Source organism: Lepidochelys kempii, chromosome 13 (genome assembly GCF_965140265.1).
Source record: "Lepidochelys kempii isolate rLepKem1 chromosome 13, rLepKem1.hap2, whole genome shotgun sequence".
Taxonomy (NCBI): domain Eukaryota; kingdom Metazoa; phylum Chordata; order Testudines; family Cheloniidae; genus Lepidochelys; species Lepidochelys kempii.
In genome coordinates this window covers 25,085,955-25,104,265 of record NC_133268.1, presented here as the reverse complement: position 1 = coordinate 25,104,265, position 18,311 = coordinate 25,085,955, and the positions used below count along the sequence as shown (strand labels likewise).

The following is an 18,311-nucleotide window of genomic DNA, read 5'->3' as shown; positions in this document are numbered from 1 at the left end:
GAGTGCCCCCCGTCTTGTGCCCCTGCACTCAAGACAGACTCCCTCGCCCTCTGCCAGGGATGGACCTTCCGCCCCAAGCCCAAGATGAACCCCATTGCCCATGGCCACAGACCTGGGTCAGACCCTCCCAGCCAGGCCCCCCCACAGCACACCCAGAGGAACACAGTCACACCCTTCACACGCACACCTCCTGCACTCCGCCAGACTACACACTGGGCCAGTCCCCTCCCTGACCCACCCAACACACACAGGTGGCCATATCCTACACACAGGTGGCCTTTCACGCACACACGTGGTCCCATCCACCGTGCAGCTGGCTCTCTGGACAGATGCTGTCTGCCAGGGAGGGGAGGAAGAGCCCTGGGACGTGGCAGTGTACCGAGTGCCCCATGGCCCCTCACCTTGTGATGTCCTCTGTGAGTTGGGCAGGGTCTGGTGGGTAGAATTTAACAGTGAAGGCAAAGTTCCAGGGGCCACCTAGGGAGAGGAAGAGAGAGAGAATAAGGGGGAGCATGTTCCCCATGTGCCTAGGACACGTCCTCCCTGAGGGCACCCGCCCCGCAGCCTGGACTCAGTGTAGGGAGCTCATGCCTGTGTCCCACCCCTTCTCAATGCCCAGGGCCCCTGGGACAGGCAGAAGGAAGAGGCGACTCCCCTGGGGTTACTACCTGAGTGCCCAGAGAGATTAACCCGCCGAGCATGGGTTGCTTTGGGGATCTACAGCCTTTGCTTCCCGCAGACCCCACCACCGTCGGCCCAGCCAAGATCTGCCCAGTCTCCAGCATGCAGGGACACCACCTCTTCCTGTCGCCACAGCAACAAGCCTCACATTTCCCAGCAAGGTTCCCTGAGGTCCACAGTTGGTGAGGCCCCCCTCTCCTGCTCCACAATGTCTCTGCAAGCCACTGCCCAGCCCAGCTAACCAGCCTGCCTTGCCACCCCTACTCTCAGCCAGCCCGGGATCTCCTGCTCCTCCTCCAGCTGACCAGCCCCCACCCTGCTCTGTCAGCCCGGGAACCCACTCCAGGCCAGCCCGGGCTCTCCTGATTGCTCAGCGGGGCAGAACCTCCCCACCCATTCTCCAAGGGAGCAGGGACGGTTACAAGGACGTCTGTTAGCAGCTGGGTGGATCCTAAGGCACTGCGTTGGATGCTGGGCAGGGTCACTGCTGTAGATAAGGACGGGGATCCCCACCCAGCTAGAGAGGCTCTGCAGCCCCCCATCCCACTGTGGGTAACTCTAATGACTCATGGGCATCGTATGGTAGCCAGGAATCCCGCCGCCAAGGAGCCCCAGGGCCTGCACACCTCAGCAGAAGAAGGCAGCCACACACCCTCAGCAGAGGGAGCAGACAGCACCCCCTTCATTCACAGCACCCTCTCCCAAGCCCAGGGGCGTTGTCCCGACCCAGCCGCAAAAGACGCAGACACGAGGCCTGATTCCCCATCTCACAGCAGCTTCATGCTAGGACTTCAGGGGAGTGGCCCCTGACTGACAACGGTGTGAGTGAGGGGAGAACGCAGCCCACAGAGCCCCACAGAGATGCCCAGCTGTGTGTTCACTGCAGGGCTAAGGACCAGCAAAGCCATCCAGCCAGTTGCCCTAAGAAAGGTCCTCCACAGGAATGGTGGCACGTGGTCCATCGGCCAATGGCGCACACAGCCAGGCATTCCCCAGCTGTCCCTGACCGGATGCCAGTGGCCTGGTTTTCAGAGGTGCTGAACAGCATCTGCAGCTGACATCCGCCTCCAGGGGACTCCAGGCGCTTGGCAACTCTGCGAATCAGGCTCGTATTCCTGCCGCAGCCACCACATTTCCCCTTGCTTCTCTTGCTCTCCTTGGGCTGCACCAAGGGGCTGGAGTTCCCACCGGGGTAGGCAGAATGGGGAGGTAACATAACTGAGAGCAGTGGCAGCTGCTGAATTCCTTTGAAAGCCCGACCAGCCTGAAGAGGGCACTGCCCAGGCCTAACACATGGTGGGATGGCATCTCCCCAGCACACACACTGAGCGACTTACTGCGGATCTGCTTTTTGATTTCCTTGGAGGGGTCCAGCCAGTTCTGAAACAACAAGAAATAACACAAACAGGGGTCATGGCTGCGGCCTGGAGGGAGGGGTGGGATGGGACTGGGGAGGGGGGCATCGAACGGGCCCGGCAAAGAGCTGGGTGCCCCAGCCTTACCTTCTGGCTGTCGGAGTCGCAGAACGTCAGGCCGAAGTAATCCTTCTCCAGGAGGTTGAGGTGCTCACACACCATGTCGAAGAGCACCTGGCCCCGGGCATGTTTCTGCAGGAGACACAGCCGGACAGGGGAGTTGGAGCCAGGATCCCCCTCCCATTTTCCAAGGCCAGTCATGCTGCAGCTGTCCATCAGAACACAGGCAAAAGCAGGACCCGGGGGATGCAGGAAGTCTCTGCCCCTTGCTTCCCCCTCCCAGCGACCAAGCACAACCACAGCCCGTGCTTGTCTGGGCACGGCGCTCTGGGAGTGTCCCTGTGGGCACGATTGTCACCCCGAAGGGGACAGGGGGGGCTGGGGAGAAGGGGAGGCAATGGCTCTATCAAGGGAGTAGCTGTAGGCATGCTCCCCCTGGCCCAGAAGGACAATGTGCCTTCTAGGCTGTCCCCTGGGATATCCCGAGTCAGTATCCAACTCCCTGCACCCCCTCTCTCCTCTTCCTGGACTTTGGCTTTACTGGGGACTCTGAAACAATAACAAAGCACAAAACTCAGCCTGAGTTCCCTCCCTGCGCTGGGCTGCCCCTGGGGTTTCCCTCTAGGACATTCCTGTCTCAGCTCCCTAATCCCCTATCCCGAGAGAGCCAGCCCCACCTCCTATAGATTCATGGGGCAGATTCATTCGATGAACTGATCCCGCAACAACCAGTTTCAGCAGCTTGGTGCAGAGTTTTAACACCGGCAAATAGGGCAGGTGCACAGAAGAGCCGTAGCACCACATTACAGGGCAGTGTAACTGTTTACCCCTCTAATGTGGGATGCAGCCAGGATCTGGGTGATGGAGACCCACCCAGCTGCTGGCACACCTTCCACTTTAAAGCAACACAGGTGCAGAGTAGCTGCTATACTGGATCTGAGCAGTGGTCCAGCCAGCCCAGGAGCCTGTCTTTGCCGAATACAAGATACCTGAGCGGAATGTGCAGGAAACGGCACAGTGGACAATTCTGCAATAACCTGACTGCAGGGGTAGTTCCTAACTGACCAGGACAGTTAGTGGCTGGCTAATGCCCTGAAGAAGGATGGTTTATACTGCTTATATTCCTATATTTATCCTGTCTAATGTAATAGTGGGTGTTCTCATTATCCAGTTAAATGTTCCATCCTCTTCTGAATCATACCAAGCATTTGGCCTTTTGCTATCTTGTGGCAGTGAGTTCCATAGGTTAATTATGTGGATAGAAGAATAATTTCCATTGACCAGCTTTACATGAGTCACTCTCCAATTTCACTGAGTGTCACCTTGTCCCTGTAATATGAGACTGGATAATTGGGGCACCTGATTTCCCTTCTCTAGACCATCCATTTTTCTATATACCTTGATCATGATCCCCCTTTTTTACCTCAATTCTAAATTAAAGTCCCCATCTTTTCAATCTCTTTTGGTAAAGAAATCTTTTTATGCCTCTAATAGGTTTAGTCTTCCATCTCTGGACCCCTTCTGTTTCTTCCTATATCTTTTTTGATATAGGAGTACTGCAGAGCCGAATTTGTTCAGGCAAGGATATTGGATTTGTGTGTTTCATCCCTGCTTGTTTTTAATGGATATAAGTATTGTGTAGAATGCACAACTAAGGCAAAATATGCATACGGGAGGTGGGGGATGAAAAGGAGAGAGAAAGAAACCACAAATACGGCACAAGCCCCCTTTTAATAAAGCAATTTCTTTTTTCCCCAAAGGAATTTTCTCTGAGCAGAGGTTCCTCGCTAGCCAGAATTACCATTTGCACAACACAAAAGATTGCAACAATCTAGGACTTTAACTTGACTCCACTGTGAATGGAATCTCATAAGATCAGAGTTCACCACTGACAGCTTCTTCTATAAACAAAGCAGCAGAAACAAAGGGCAATAACATATCAGGAGATTACTGTTTCCTAAGGTACATGCAGAAGTAGTATTTCTGATAAGGAAACAACAAGATATGGCTTATATATCCGGTATGAGGCAGATATTTGTGGGCGCACACTTGTGTCTGTTGTTTGGTAAATATTAATCAGTCACCCGGGAAGGGTGAGGAAATCCATGTGCTGCATCAGGGCTCGGAAAAGCTCATCTCTCCTGCTTTAAGAGATCATTTCAGTTGCTATAATGACCCATTCTATTTATTGCTTTGTGACAATGTTTCTGCCGTAAATACAAATGCAGTTATTAAAAATGACAGTTAAAGCCTGGGGCTGCTGGAGGGTTGAGATCAATGGAACAAAGCTGACTCGGATTCCTTCACCCACTCAGTCCCAGGAACAGGCTTTAATATTCCCGTTCATCTAGGGAAAACTCAAGGCCTTGGTTCTGACATGAATTAATCTCCATGCAATAGAGACCTCTGAGACCCATGATCTAAACACAGACTGATGGCTTCTCTGTCTGCTGAGCTCCTAGACCACTGACATCAGGGTTCAAAAAAAAATCCAGTCACAGTCTTCCAGATGAGTGTGGGGCACTGAGGATACAATTGCGGCAGAATCTCAGTTTTTATATTGTTAAAAATAGATTTCCAGCCCTCATGGCTCTTAGACAACCTTCCAGACACAAACGAAGTGCAACTCAATTAAGTGCCATCTTTCTGAGCCTGCAGACAGGCAGCGTCAGTGCCTCTACTGCTGCTCAGAGCCTTGTGGAGCAGCAGATGAATGACATTAACAAGAGGGGTCAATTTCATGACTGCTGTCCCAAACAGGTGAGGAGCAAGGAGGGCAGCAAAAAAACCACTCAGTTTTATGTCACAATTTATGTTGCTTGGGACAGCTTCGAACAGCAGCAGATGCAGGCAGGAAAGCTATTCACAGGGGGGCGGAAGACCCAACAAACAGAGATTAGGGACGGGGTAGAGAAGTGGAATCACCCTATTGCAGTGCAACAATCAATATGCTTTCCACTGCATCACTCTGCTGCAGGCGAGCAGCTAACAGCACTTCTGCTGAACTATTTAAACTCAATGGACACTTAACAACTCTCCCTAGTAGTTCTGAAAACAGGAATCAGGCACTCTGCTGACAAGAACACACTTTATCTGGCCAGGAGGGCTAGTGACTAAGTGGAAACTGATGCCTGAAAATCTCACACTCTTAAAACGTTCACTTTTCTGTGAACATTTTCATATTGTTTGAAATTTTTCAGTTTTCCATCGAATCAAAGCAAAGCAAAAAATTGTGTTTTGATTTGATTTAAAATGAAAAAAAAATCACTGTACAGATCTGGCGATTTCCCCCCTCCCTCCTTTTTTACTTCTTATCCCCTTTTTCCAAAGGAGGGGGAAATGGAGGGAGTGGGGGACAAAAATAAAAACATTTGAAAATTTGTCATTTCAGTTCAAATCAAAATGATTTATTTTTTTTCTAATTGACATTTTTCGTTTTGTTTCATAAACTTCAGTGACAAATTTTCATTCCTTTCAAAAGGGCCTGGAGCGGAGCAGGGGGTGAGCCCCCGCCGGCATCTAAGAAAGATGGTGCCTATGGCTTTGTCCACGCTCTCTTCCCTGCGATGGGCTGATCACACTTTGCAGCAGTGATACTCAGTCCTCAACGGTTCAGGATGCAAATTAGTGGTCAACATAACCCAGAGGTGAAAGTAAGCCGGAACGGTCTGGTACGGCATACCGGCAAGTGCCAGTACGGCGTGCCGGAACAGACCGGCTTCCCCAGGCTGGCGCTTTAAAGGGCCCGGAGCTCCCCACAGTGGCCAGAACCCCTGGCCCTTTAAAGTGACGCCAGAGCCCCACTGCCGGAGCCCTTGGGGTAGCGACGGCAGGGCTCCAGTGGCGCTTTAAAGGGCCTGGGGCTCCGGCTGCTGCGGGGAGCCCCGGGCCCTTTAAAGAACTGCCCAAGCCCCGCTGCTGGAGCCCCTGGGGTAGCCCTTTAAAGCACCACCCGAGCCCCACTGCCGGAGCCTAGAGCTCCGCTGCGGTAGCAGTCGGCTGGAGCCCAGGGCCCTTTAAATCACCCCTGAGCCCCGGGGCTCCCAGCCCCCTCTGTAGCTGGTAGCTCTGGGGCTGATTTAAAGGCCCCGCCTCTTCCAGTTGAGGCCACGCCCCCCTGCTCAAGACTCCAGAGTACCAGTAAGTCCTTTAAGTTACTTTCACCCCTGACATAACGCAAAGGAGCCACAGTAGTGACAATTCATTGTGTCATTTACTATTTTTATATACCTATCTACAGTATTATCCTCACAGCAAAATGACTGGGGGGAGGGATACTCAGTGGTTTAAGCATTGGCCTGCTAAACCCAGTGTTGTGAGCCTTGAGGGGGCCATTTAGGGATCTGGGGCAAAAATTGGGGATTGGTCCTGCTTTGAGCAAGGGGGTTGGACTAGATGACCTTCTGAGGTCCCTTCCAACCCTCATATTCTATGATTCTATGATTGACCAAGTATTCTAAATTGGTTAATAGCATAGTAAACGCATCCTGACTGGTTAATAACTTAGATTGGCTAATAATGAAATCACAGTGTTTTAAAGAGCTGCTTGCGGCTCACAAGCTTCAGTCAGCTCTGCCTGCTGCATGAACTCCCTTGCTCTCTAACAAAGCCGGCTGCTATCACAGTGACACAGGCTCACTCACTCACTCTCTTTCTCGCTCTCTCTCACACACACACATACACACATGCCAACACTTCATTTTTGCCATGATACACAAATAGCAGGCAGCCCCCGTGCAGAAATGCATGAGTCAGACTTGCAGTCTCGCTCCATTCTTGTGCGTGTGTGTATGGACGTGTGCACTTGGGGATTCGTCTGTGTCTACGTGCATGTGTATTTCTGTTAGTGACCCAGATAGCTCACGGCACCCTTGGTGCCTTACTGAGCTAATAAGCAGAAATGGCTTCCGGCAAGGGAGAACTCTGCTCTGAAGATGGGAAATCAGAGGATGGGGAATGAGACACGGAGCTATGCCACCGGCTTGTTCCCAAACCTGTGTGCTCATGTATCTGTGCATGTAGGTGTGCAAATGTGTGCCTTGGCATGCCTGTCTGTGCACTCATGCCTCTGAAAGTGTGGGTCTGTGTGTGTCTATCTGTGCTTACGTTCACACGTGTCTCTGGTTGCACATGCGTCTGCCTGTCTCTGGGTGTAGGAGTGTGAACGTCCACATGTGAAAACGTGTCTCTGTGTGTGTCAGTAAATAGGGGTGGAGGGAACACTGTGATTAGACAACTGGGACTGGGAGCCAGTGAGGATGGGAAATGTGGGCGGGGAGAGTGTGTGACTGGAGGCAAAGGGGAAGGACAGAGACATATCACATGAGGCACTGGGAAGAGGGAAACTGGAACTGGCTGGACAAGGAGATCGGGGCTGGGATGAGAATCCTGAGGTGTGGGAAATAAGACTGGCTAGGTAAGGAGAATGTGACTGGGACGAGGAGCCAGGGATAGGGAAGAGACAAGACTGAGACAGGGACAGGTTGGAGGGGATGGGACAGAAGGGGTCACGCTTGGAGGGGCAGGGGAACGGGCAAAAGAGTATGCGCCCACCAGAGCCTGGAATGGAACCCAAGACTCCTGAGTCTCACCATTCCTCTGCTCTCAGCAAATACGAGAGAAACCCACTGGCAAAGCGTGTGTCTCATCCCCCTCTAATGCTGGCCCACGTACAGGATAACAACCTACCACTGCTATCACTTACTCTAGTAGCTCAAGTAGCTGAGGTCTCTGTGATGGAGCTAAAGGTTCTATCCCTGCTGATGGACCTATGTGGGTGTCAATTCGATACCACATGAAGGAATTTCTGTTTCTTCCAGTTTGCCTTTTGCAAAACCTAGGAAATCTACATCCAAAAAAACTATGTTCAAAGAACATTCTTAAGGTTGCAAAGTCAAGTGCTCAGAAGTTAGGAAATGCCAGAATTAAGGTGGCCTGCGACATTGTGAGCATGCATTGTGATAGTCCTCAGTTACACGATCATATATTTTGGCCACAGGACTCCTGCTCCATTTCATGGAAAGGATGGACCTGAATCAAGGTTATTAGTGAAGGAGACTGTCTGCAGGGCCCATTTCATTTGTTGCAGAAGTTGGAAGGCATGTCATGAACAAGATAGGGGATTGTAGGGAGTGAAGGGACAGTCTCATAATTAAGGCAGTTGAATGCTTTCCTGGAGAACTGGATTCTATTCCTGCCTCTGCCACAGAGTTCCTGGGTAATGCTGGCCAGGTCACTTAAACCTAACTTTTCACGGGTGGGCACTAATTGCATGTTCTTCATTTTCTGGATGCCTGATTGACTGTCACTGGAGTTGATGGGAGCTGTGCTCTGAACACATGAAGTGCTTTGTAAGAGAAAGTTTCTTATCTTACAGTAATCGGTTACTATGATAGAGGACACCTTAGTAAAGATCCTGGGGATGGGAGCAATGCTGAAAGGGAGCACTCTGTACTGGAAGTGTATGGAGCTGACTATGAATCTGAGAAAGCGCTGAGGAGCAGGGTGAATGTCCGCGTGACAGTAGACATCCTTCATGTCAAGAGCTGTAAACCACAGGCCTTTTTCCAGGGGTGGAATTACAGATGCCAGCTTGACTTCACAAAACATGGAGTTTGTGCACAACGCGATTGAGATGGTGGAGGGCGAGAATGGATCTCCAACCACCTCTCTTTTTGGGGACTAGGACATATGTTGAGTAAACACCCCTCCCTTGGCACTGAAGAGGAACCCGTTCTCACTCCTCACTGTAAGAGAGATTCTGCTTCTTGTTTGAGAATGTTTTTGTGAGAGCAGCCCTCAAGGGAGGGTGAGCGAGGGGGTTTTGGAGAGGGTAGGGATGCAAACTACATCATACAGCCGGAATGGATGATGCAGAGCACCCATCCGTCCATTGTTATGGTACTCCAGGTGTTGACAAAGAGTGCTAGACAACCACCACAGGGTGTGTAGGAGTCAGGAGGTGTTGGACTCAATGGTTTGCAGTTCTCAAGCTCCCGTCAAAAATAACATTTAGCCGAGGGCTAGAAACGCACTTCAGAGGTGTGGGGAAGTGAGTCTTTTGGGCTCTCTGCCTCTTATGGGATGGCTTATAAGGTCTCCTCTGGTGGAAGAACTGTTGAGCCATCAGTCTAGGCTTGTATTATCACTGGCGGAATTTTCTCTTTGGGGCAGGTGTATATTCCCAGGGAGCAGATGGTGGCCCTGCAGTCCTTTAAAGTGAGTAAGGACTCATCCATCTTTGGATTGAACAAATGAATCTCATCAAAGAGCAGGTCCTCACTGGGGTTATGAACCTCCCGGGGAACCCCAAAGCATGGAGAAATGAGTAGCCGTTGCCCTGCAAGTTGTATCAGCTGTTGCCAGGGCACACATGCAGACCAACAGATTCTGCTTTCAAAACTCTTCGGCTCCAGGAGCATGAAGCACATGCATCCCCACGGTGGAATACAGCTAGGGACCAGCTCTAGAAGAAGGCGGCTAAATACTCTAAAAAATCAGGTCCCAGGTGCCGGAAATTGGACACCCAAAATGAGTGGGTACCTTTGACTTTAATATCTTTATGCTTCAGTTATCCATCCATAAAACAGGGATAATCCCCCCTCGTCTTAAAGGGGAGTTGTGAAGATACATTCATTAATGTTTGTGAAGCACTCAGATACTGTAGTGATGAGCAGCATAAAAAAGCCCCTGTGGAAACTTAATTCTGGCTTCCGACCAGGGTTGGAACAGTGGTAGTCAGCGAGGTCTGGGGCCACACATTGAAGAATGAGGAGAAAACAAACCATGGAAGAGCTGCTCACTAAGGCTATGTCTACACTTTGGGCTTATCAAACTAGCGTGAGCCTAAACAGCAGTGTAGTCTCAGGTAACGGCGGTGGAGGCATGGCTTAGCTGTGCTGGGTATATACCCACCAGTTTCAGGCAGGTTTATACGTGGCTATGCCATGCCTCGACTGCTGCTGCCGCCGATGCTACTGCAGGTACAGTTATTTATTCTCCCGCTAGCTCAATGAGAGCTAGTGCGACTCTGTGTACATGTGCAGGGAATCACACCCCTAGCTTGCAGTGCATATGGCAGCCTGAGCATCCTCCATTCTGTGCACTGGGTGAGGCAGGGGTCCTGTGGATGTGATCATGTCATTAAAGACTCTATCAGAATGCATCTGCATGAAAGGGATAAATTAAGGCTGCATAGGTAACCTTAACTCTGGCATTTCCTGACTTCTGAATGCTTGACTTTGCAACCTTACTAACATTCCTTTACTGTAGTTTTGTGTGCGTGTGAGCACATATAGGCGTGTCTGTCTACCAGTGTGAGTGACTGTGAGCGTGTGTCTGCTTGCATCTGCCTGTCACACGTTTCTCTTTCCCTCTTTCTCTCCTGAGTCCAGTCCCTGTTTCCATTTTATACCTCCCCTGACAGCCGCACAAGCACCATTAATTTGTTCATCTGACATTGCAGTGTTGTGAGAGGAAGGAGGCCCCTTTACCGCGCCCTGCTGCAGCTCGGCAGTCACCTCCTTCCCAGACCACGAAGGCTGCCATGCTGCAGTGCAAGGACTGGCCCTGTTACACAGCCTGAGGAGTGGCCCAAAGCCAGGGCCTGTCTAGACCTCTCGCCTTGAGAACTGCTGCCATGTCGGAGGTGCAGGGTCCTGGATTCAGCCAGCTGCTGGCCGACAGCGGGGAGCAGCCTCCCCGTCCCGCGCAGCCTCCGGTCTCCTCTCACACAGCTACGGGGTGGAGACGGCTGCACCTGAGTCCCGCTGAGCTGCCAGAGCCATTTCTCTGGTCCAAAGCAGGTTGGCCTCCCGCTATAAAACCAAAGAAGTCGCAGATTACAAAGCCAGGAAGACCTGCTGGGATCGTCTAGCCCAGGGGTGGCCAAACTTACTGACCCACCGAGCTGCATCCAACAATCTTCAGAAGTTTGAGAGCCAGAGCACACCTGCTGGGAGTCGGGGATTCAGCCCCTTGGGAGGCACCTGCCAGGGCTTGGGGTTTCAGCCCTGCTCCTGCTGAAGCCCCGAGCCCCAGCAGGCACACCCTGTAGGGCTGAAGCCCTGAGACCCACCTCCCCGCTTGGCAGAAGCCCCTATCTCACCACCCTACTGCAAGGCAGAGATCCTGAGCTCCCCACAAGAGCCGCACTTTAACTGTAAAAGAGCCGCACGTGGTTCCCGAGGTCTAGCCTGAGCTCCTGTGTGACGCAGGCCCTAGGACTTCCCTGAATTAAATCCTGTGTGAACTAGTGCCTCTCTTTTAGAAAAATGTCCAATCTTCATTTAGAATTTGCCAGTGACAGAGAATCCCCCACAGCCCCAGGTAAGCTGGTCCAGTGGTTGGTTACCTTCCTTTTAAGGGTGAGAAAGGGGGCGATGGCCAAGCAGAGCCAGGCTGGGAGGCGAGACGGGGTGACACAGACAGACACACAGGGTTCAGGCAACACACCCCAGTCACTCACCTCTACTTCACACTCATACTCGGAGGCGTCGAGCAGGGTCACCCTGCAGATGGCGCTCTTGAGCTTCTTGGCAATTTTCTGGGGGGATTTCTGGGTCTTGCTGGGCGTGGTTTTCTCCGACAGCCCGTCTGTTTCGCTGTAGTCCTTCTCCTCCAAATCCATGCCCTGGAGGATGAGAAACGTGTGTTACCCTCCTACACCCGCGTGGGGGTCCAGCCGGTGCACCCTGCCCTGTCACAAGGGAGCCGTGGGGTTTGGGAGCTATCTCAGGATGAGGCATGCTGGGCCAGTGGGGAGCAGAAGGGGTGGGAGCCGCATTGTCCTCAAACTGACTGATCCAAAGAGACCCCTCTGGCTTTGGCCTGCACTGAGGGATCCCTGTGGGGAGAGAGGAGGGTGGGAAAACCAGGCAAGGGTGGAAGGAATCCCTCCCTCCTGGGGCCCCTCAGTGAAGTGGGAGCTGGTGGGAGAGACTGCGAGCGACCCCTCCCTCCCTGCGCAGGAGGTGAGGGCAGCACTAGGGGAGTCCCTGCTGCCCTCCCGGTGCTCGGCTGCGGCTCTCGTTGGCACATTCCAGAGACGAGGCATTTTCAAAGCCCAGCCTGTTCACCACCACAGCGTGTGCACCTCCCACCCCCTTGCACGGCCCCACCCTCTTTCACCAGACTGCCAGTCGCTGAACTCTCTGCAGGGTATCACCACCTAGCTCTGGGCCTGGGGGCCTGTGCTACTGGAGGGCTGTAAAGAGGCAGGTGCTGAGCGCCATCCGGCTCTGCAGAGCACCTGCCCTCACAGGAGATGAGCTAGCTGGAGCATAGCATGATAATGCCAGCAGGTGCCAGCCCAGCTTCGTCCTGCCTTTGCTCTGGCCCTGGGGGATTGGAAGCACAGCCTCTGAAGGATGAATCCGGCTGTCACCTCCTGATATCGGGGGTTGAGATATACCGTGGAGGGACCCTCAGCGCACAGCCTGCTCCCTGGATTTTCCAAGAGATTTCCCCTGTCTCCCTGCATACCATGGAGCATCGTGGCGGGGCTGCAGGCAGCAAAGGAAGGTGGAGACCTGGGCCAGCCGGAAGCCTCTCCCATACACCAGTGTTGATCAGAATGCAGCCCTCAGCCCACTGGCACTCGATACACAATAATGCCTGCCAGCAAATCAGTGCTTCCTGGGGCTTGGGTCACGGCTGCCTGACGCTCCCCAAAGTAATGCACTGAGCGGCCCACAGAGCCCTCTGCTGAAAGGATAGGATCTGTCTGCCCCACAGCAGCTGAAAAGACACCACTCTCCCCCTGCTGGGACTCTGGGTACCAAGCTCAGGCTCAGCAGCCCAGCACACCCAGAACTCCCTACAAGGACAACATGCAGGAACGCTTTCTCCGAGCAGCTGCACAGCAGGTGACCCTGAGAGGTGAATGGCACAGTAGCATCGTGAGCTCCCATTTCTCCTTCCCAGATGGGGATTCAGGTCCCAGTCAAGTCCTTGCTGCCCACATCACGAGACGAGGGAGGAAGCCAGACCAGTGCTCTCTGCTGAACAGACTTCAAGCCCTGCTCTAGGGCAGATTTCAAACGGAAGCGAGCTTGGTGGGTTTCTCAGCCTACTCTCTCCTTGTCCACGTGGGCCAGGGAGCTTTCCTCTCACCTCCCAGTCTGGGCAAGGCAGACCGATAGGGCAGGGGTGGAGGTGCTTTTGTCACCGCTGCCCATGCTGTGCCTCTGTGGCTAAGGGGGTCAGGCAAGACTCTCACACCACCCCGAGAAGAAACTTTTTCCTCCCCTGTGTTTTCCTCCCCTTCTCGGCCTTAAGCAGCTTCCAAGGCCCAGCCAACCAGCCCAGGGCAAGCAGTGAGGGCCTCGCCACGTGGCCGCAGGAAGTGAGGACTGTCATGGAGCTGGCAAGGAACCACAGAAGCTCTGACTGCCCTTGCACCAGCTGCTTCTGCTCACTAGTGACCAACAGCTCTTTGCAATCACCTGCATTAGATGTTTTCTGAGCCGACAGTCAAACCCTTTTGCTGTTGATCTCGGTCATTCTAGCACAGAGAGGCTCTTGGTCCCAGCCCTGTAAGTCTGGGGTGGGCTGGAGTCGGCCCAGGATGGCACCAGTGTGACCAAGAGAACAACGTGGCCTGTGGCCAAGCACAGAAGACAGGATTGTGGGGACTGATTCTCCTGTGGGTCTAAATGGCTTTTTCTTGGCAGCTGGTGCCTAGCATGCACTGTGCATCCCCTCCACCAGCTGCAATTAGCAGCTATCCTGGGTTTGCTTCAATTATTTATCGGCTTGGAAATACTGTTCACAATTTCCCCCTGGGCAGGGTATGGACTGTCCCTTTCCACTGCATCAGGAAAGGCCTTACCTCCTCTGGCGACATAACTTCCCTAGCCATGATAACTCTGACTCATCGGCCTGCTTAGATGTTGCCTCTGACAAGCTAAGACTCCCCATCCTAGCTCATAGATTCCAAGTCCCCTTGTCAGGTCATCACAGTTCCCCCTGGTCCTTTCCCCCAAGAAGCGCCCCAGGGTATGTCTATACTGCAAGGCACAGTGGGGCTGCAGCTTGGGCAGAGATATCCCCCCAGCTTTACCCGCACTAGCGCAGCTCAGCCTGGCAGGGCAGAGGCTGCGGCACAGGCTTCGGCACCATGAACACGTCCCTAGGGTTCGGGGGAGGGGGGCTTGTACAGCATCTCTGGGCAACGGTGGTTTGAAATCTCACTCCTATCTCTTTGTGCATTGGCGGAGGCATGGGACTTTCTTTCTGGTCCCTTTGGGAGTTATTTTCCAGAGGCAAAGGAAAGGAGCACGGTCTGGGGACTAGAGAAGGGGTAGCGGCTCAACGTGCTGAGTTACAGGTAGCGGAGCTCTCTGTCGGCAGGTTAACGAGCGCGGAGGGAGGCTATGCAGCACTTTCGGACACGAGGAATCCTGCAGCCAAATGAAACTGCAGGATTATTTCGGTCTCTGACGAGCCAGGCTTGATTCTTCCATCCGGAGTCTTTGTCTGGCTGACAAACAGGGTCAGAAAAGTGACCCTGGGAAATGACACCTGTGAGCTCCACATTTGTTCTCCATCACAGGCTTCCTCACTGAGCTGTCTCGCTCTGCGAGTAGGGGCATGATGGTATTGCCGGCAGTTCAGCCATGTGTGATAGAAACAGAGCTCTGCCCCGCCTGCTTCAGACACCAGCCTGGCACTGCAGATCCTTGCTTGGGGATTTGGCTGGGAGCAGGGTTGGTGGCGGGAGAGGTGGGATCATATGGAGCTCCCTCCTCCACAGCTAAACAGGCTTCACCAAGGGGTCTGAGGATTTGTTCTCAGTAAACCTCTCCCAGAGAAGCCCTCGTCTGTGTGCATGAGAAGAATGGGCTTGTCTGAGGAGATACTGGGTCAGCTCCCATTTCTGGTGCTGCTCTGGCAGCTCAGAGCAGCAGGAGGGAATCCCCCAAAGACACGCAGTGAGATAGCTGCTCCACCCCACTCCCTCCTTTCCATGCTAGTAGAGAGGTGTCTAGGGCGGGGCTGGAGAACACAGGACTTCTACAGCAGCACAGGTTAGAGCAGCCCTTAGGCAGCTTTGAGCTTGGCCAGGGACTGCATCAGTTCATTGAGGCACATGGCTACTTGCCTCCCTCAGCCCCTGACCCTGTGGCTGGGTGGGGACCTTGGCAGCTGCTCAGTTGCACTCTGTTTCCTGCATGGTCAGGTTGCTTTGGGCTCCCAGCTTTGCTCCTCACTCTCTGCCAGGAGCTCTCAAAGCCAGGACCCAGCACTGGGCAAGACCAGGTCCTGGGGGAGTCCCTCCTGCTCTGCTCAGGGGGTGGATGGAGATTGTTCTGCTACTCTAATGGGGAAGGGATCAGAGGGCAAGCTGAGTTTGTAAAATGATGCCGATCGTGCAGAGCCCTGCAGCGCTAGCCCCTTGTAGGGTGGCCTGGGGTGGGCCCCCCACCCACTGAACAGGCCCCAGCCACTCCAGCCTGGATCTATCCCATTATAGAGCTTGGAGAGCCAAAGCAAAGGCAGCTGGTCTGGGCAGGGGCACAGACCGACTTGGCACACATCAGCTTCTGGACCACACTCCGAACTCTCTTCAGGGCAGATAAGCAAGAGGGTGTGGGCTATACACGCAGGGGGACCCAGTGCCACCAGCCTGCCCTGATGTGTGGGTGTCTCCTAGACATGCACTTCCTGGAGTGTGTCTTAGCCCCGGCACAATATGGCAGACAGCAGGCAGAGGCTGATGAGCAGAGATCCTGGGGTCCAGCTCCAGGCTGCATGGTATCTCTGTGTGCAATGGCTGGATGGATCCACTGGGCACTGCCCAATGGCAAATGGAGCAGCTGGCTTGTGTGAAGTTAATAATACCACTGCTCACATCCTCAGTGCCATCCTGGTGACTGAGGTGCAGAGGGGCTCGGGGAGACAGAAAGCCCATCCACGCCCAGTGGGTCTAATCACACTCTGCAAGGAAACTGCCTTTATTGGCAAGAGGGAAGGGGCCAGATGATGCCAGCTGTGGAGACCAAAGGCCTCCACAGAACAGGAGCAACGTAGGAAGGCTTTTCCCTGCCTGCCCTGAGAGCCCCCTCTAGTGGGGAGCTCAGGCTCCATCTCCATCCCCTCCCTCTGCTGAGAGTGGCCATCGATAGGGTGGGCTCCTGAACCACTGGGACCAGGCAGCATCCTACCCAATACCAAGCGCTCAGTCCCACGGGTCCGAGCACCTGACTGGCACTCCCCGGCCCGTCACCCACTCACCGGCTCTGCACTTTTGGAGTCGGCCTGGGCTCTGGGCTTCTCGTTGGCCTCAGCTTCCCGGTTGTCGGCCATTGGGCCGGGGCCAGTAGTCACTGTGGTTGGGCTGGTTGCCGCTGCCTCCAGCTGCTGCTGTGGGGGCTCCTCCTGGGCATTCTTCACCTCTGAGTCTGGGCCCGTCTCTGTCGTCATGGTGACTAATTATTCTGCAGCTGCATAGGTAAAGAGAGGAGAGGCGAGGAGAGAGAGGGGGAATTAAATGCCATCCTGGCCTTTGAAACAATCTCCCCAGAGTCTGTGGGAAGGCACACGCCCAGCAGCGTTCCAGGCACTAATGATCGCTTGGTAACAGCCACGCAAGGGCTTCCAAACTTGATGATACTTTGCATGCTGAACGAGCCTCCTGTCTGGGCACCCCAACAGCAGCCCTGCAAGACCCCGATCCCAATGGGCCCTACCCTCAGCCTCTCCATGGAGCTGGGCAATCACAGCCATACCCTTGATTGGTTACCAGCCCACAGTGCGGCCAGATGATCACACTCACCAGCGCACTCCCTCCTTCCTTTAGCAGCTGATCCTGGAGATCAGTTCTGCAGGGAAGGACGGGGAGACGGGGAGACCCTCAGCCAGCATGCAATGTGCAAGGGTGGGGTACATCTGACCAGTGCAGGGCCCTGCTGACTTGTTAGTCACTTGGAATAGGAAGAAGAACCTGAGCTGGAAGGGACTCTAGGACTAGACCCTGGCTCGGGGAGAACCTGCGCTGGATTCCTGTGCCCTCCTGCAATGGGCTCTGGGACCAGCCCCTGGCTCGGGGAGAACCTGCGCTGGATTCCTGTGCCCTCCTGCAATGGGCTCTGGGACCAGCCCCTGGCTCGGGGAGAACCTGCGCTGGATTCCTGTGCCCTCCTGCAATGGGCTCTGGGACCAGCCCCTGGCTCGGGGAGAACCTGCGCTGGATTCCTGTGCCCTCCTGCAATGGGCTCTGGGACCAGCCCCTGGCTCGGGGAGAACCTGCGCTGGATTCCTGTGCCCTCCTGCAATGGGCTCTGGGACCAGCCCCTGGCTCGGGGAGAACCTGCGCTGGATTCCTGTGCCCTCCTGCAATGGGCTCTGGGACCAGCCCCTGGCTCGGGGAGAACCTGCGCTGGATTCCTGTGCCCTCCTGCAATGGGCTCTGGGACCAGCCCCTGGCTCGGGGAGAACCTGCGCTGGATTCCTGTGCCCTCCTGCAATGGGCTCTGGGACCAGCCCCTGGCTCGGGGAGAACCTGCGCTGGATTCCTGTGCCCTCCTGCAATGGGCTCTCCATGGCCCTGTCCACAACCAGGTTTCCGTGACATCCTCCCACATTGCTGTAGCACCGGTGCAGCTGGTGGCGCGAGCCCCTGGGGGAAGCACCAACAGAGGCTGCTGGCAGCAGCGTCATTGATGGGTGTCCTGTCCAGGTGCTAGAGCGGTGGTGGGAGAATGTCACGGAGCCCTTGGGGCAGACGCAGCCAGCGGGCCCTCAGGTGGCTGAGGGAGGGCCATGAGGCACAGCCCATATGGGACCCCCACCTGGACAGGAATAGGAGGACTTGGCCACGTGACATCCAAGCTTTCCACTCCCCTGAGCTGGAGACAGAGAAGCCATGTGGCGATTAGCTATCAAAAGCAGGCACTGCCTGTCCCTGAGCCCTGAATTTACAGCATCAGGCCTAATGCCGCCTGTCCATTGTCAGGAAGGCTTAGCGAGATGGCAAACGCAACTGCACACAGCGATGGGGATTAACATCTTGGAGCGTCAAGCCAGCAGCAGCCACCCAAATGATCAGTGTCGCTAACAGGTCCCCCACACTAGGGCCCTCGTCTCCAATATAGCCAGCACTGCGGGGGTCACAGCTCCCGGGGCCATCAGATCCAGCTGCCCTGCTGAGAGATG

General features: G+C 54.3%; 1 protein-coding gene across 11 annotated transcripts in view; it reads right to left on the bottom strand.

Moving 5' to 3' along the window:
* Nucleotides 1-18,311, bottom strand: part of EPB41L1 (erythrocyte membrane protein band 4.1 like 1) — a 152,970-nt gene that overhangs the window by 43,616 nt on the left and 91,043 nt on the right. For all 11 annotated transcript variants that reach the window (XM_073309827.1, XM_073309832.1, XM_073309831.1 and 8 more), the window contains 5 exons: nucleotides 16,392-16,600; nucleotides 11,623-11,787; nucleotides 2,184-2,288; nucleotides 2,019-2,061; nucleotides 402-477 (listed from right to left, as the gene is read on the bottom strand). In XM_073309827.1, the coding sequence (XP_073165928.1) occupies nucleotides 402-477; nucleotides 2,019-2,061; nucleotides 2,184-2,288; nucleotides 11,623-11,787; nucleotides 16,392-16,580 (578 nt within the window). In that variant the 5' untranslated portion in view covers nucleotides 16,581-16,600. The remainder of the gene's footprint in view (nucleotides 1-401; nucleotides 478-2,018; nucleotides 2,062-2,183; nucleotides 2,289-11,622; nucleotides 11,788-16,391; nucleotides 16,601-18,311) is intronic.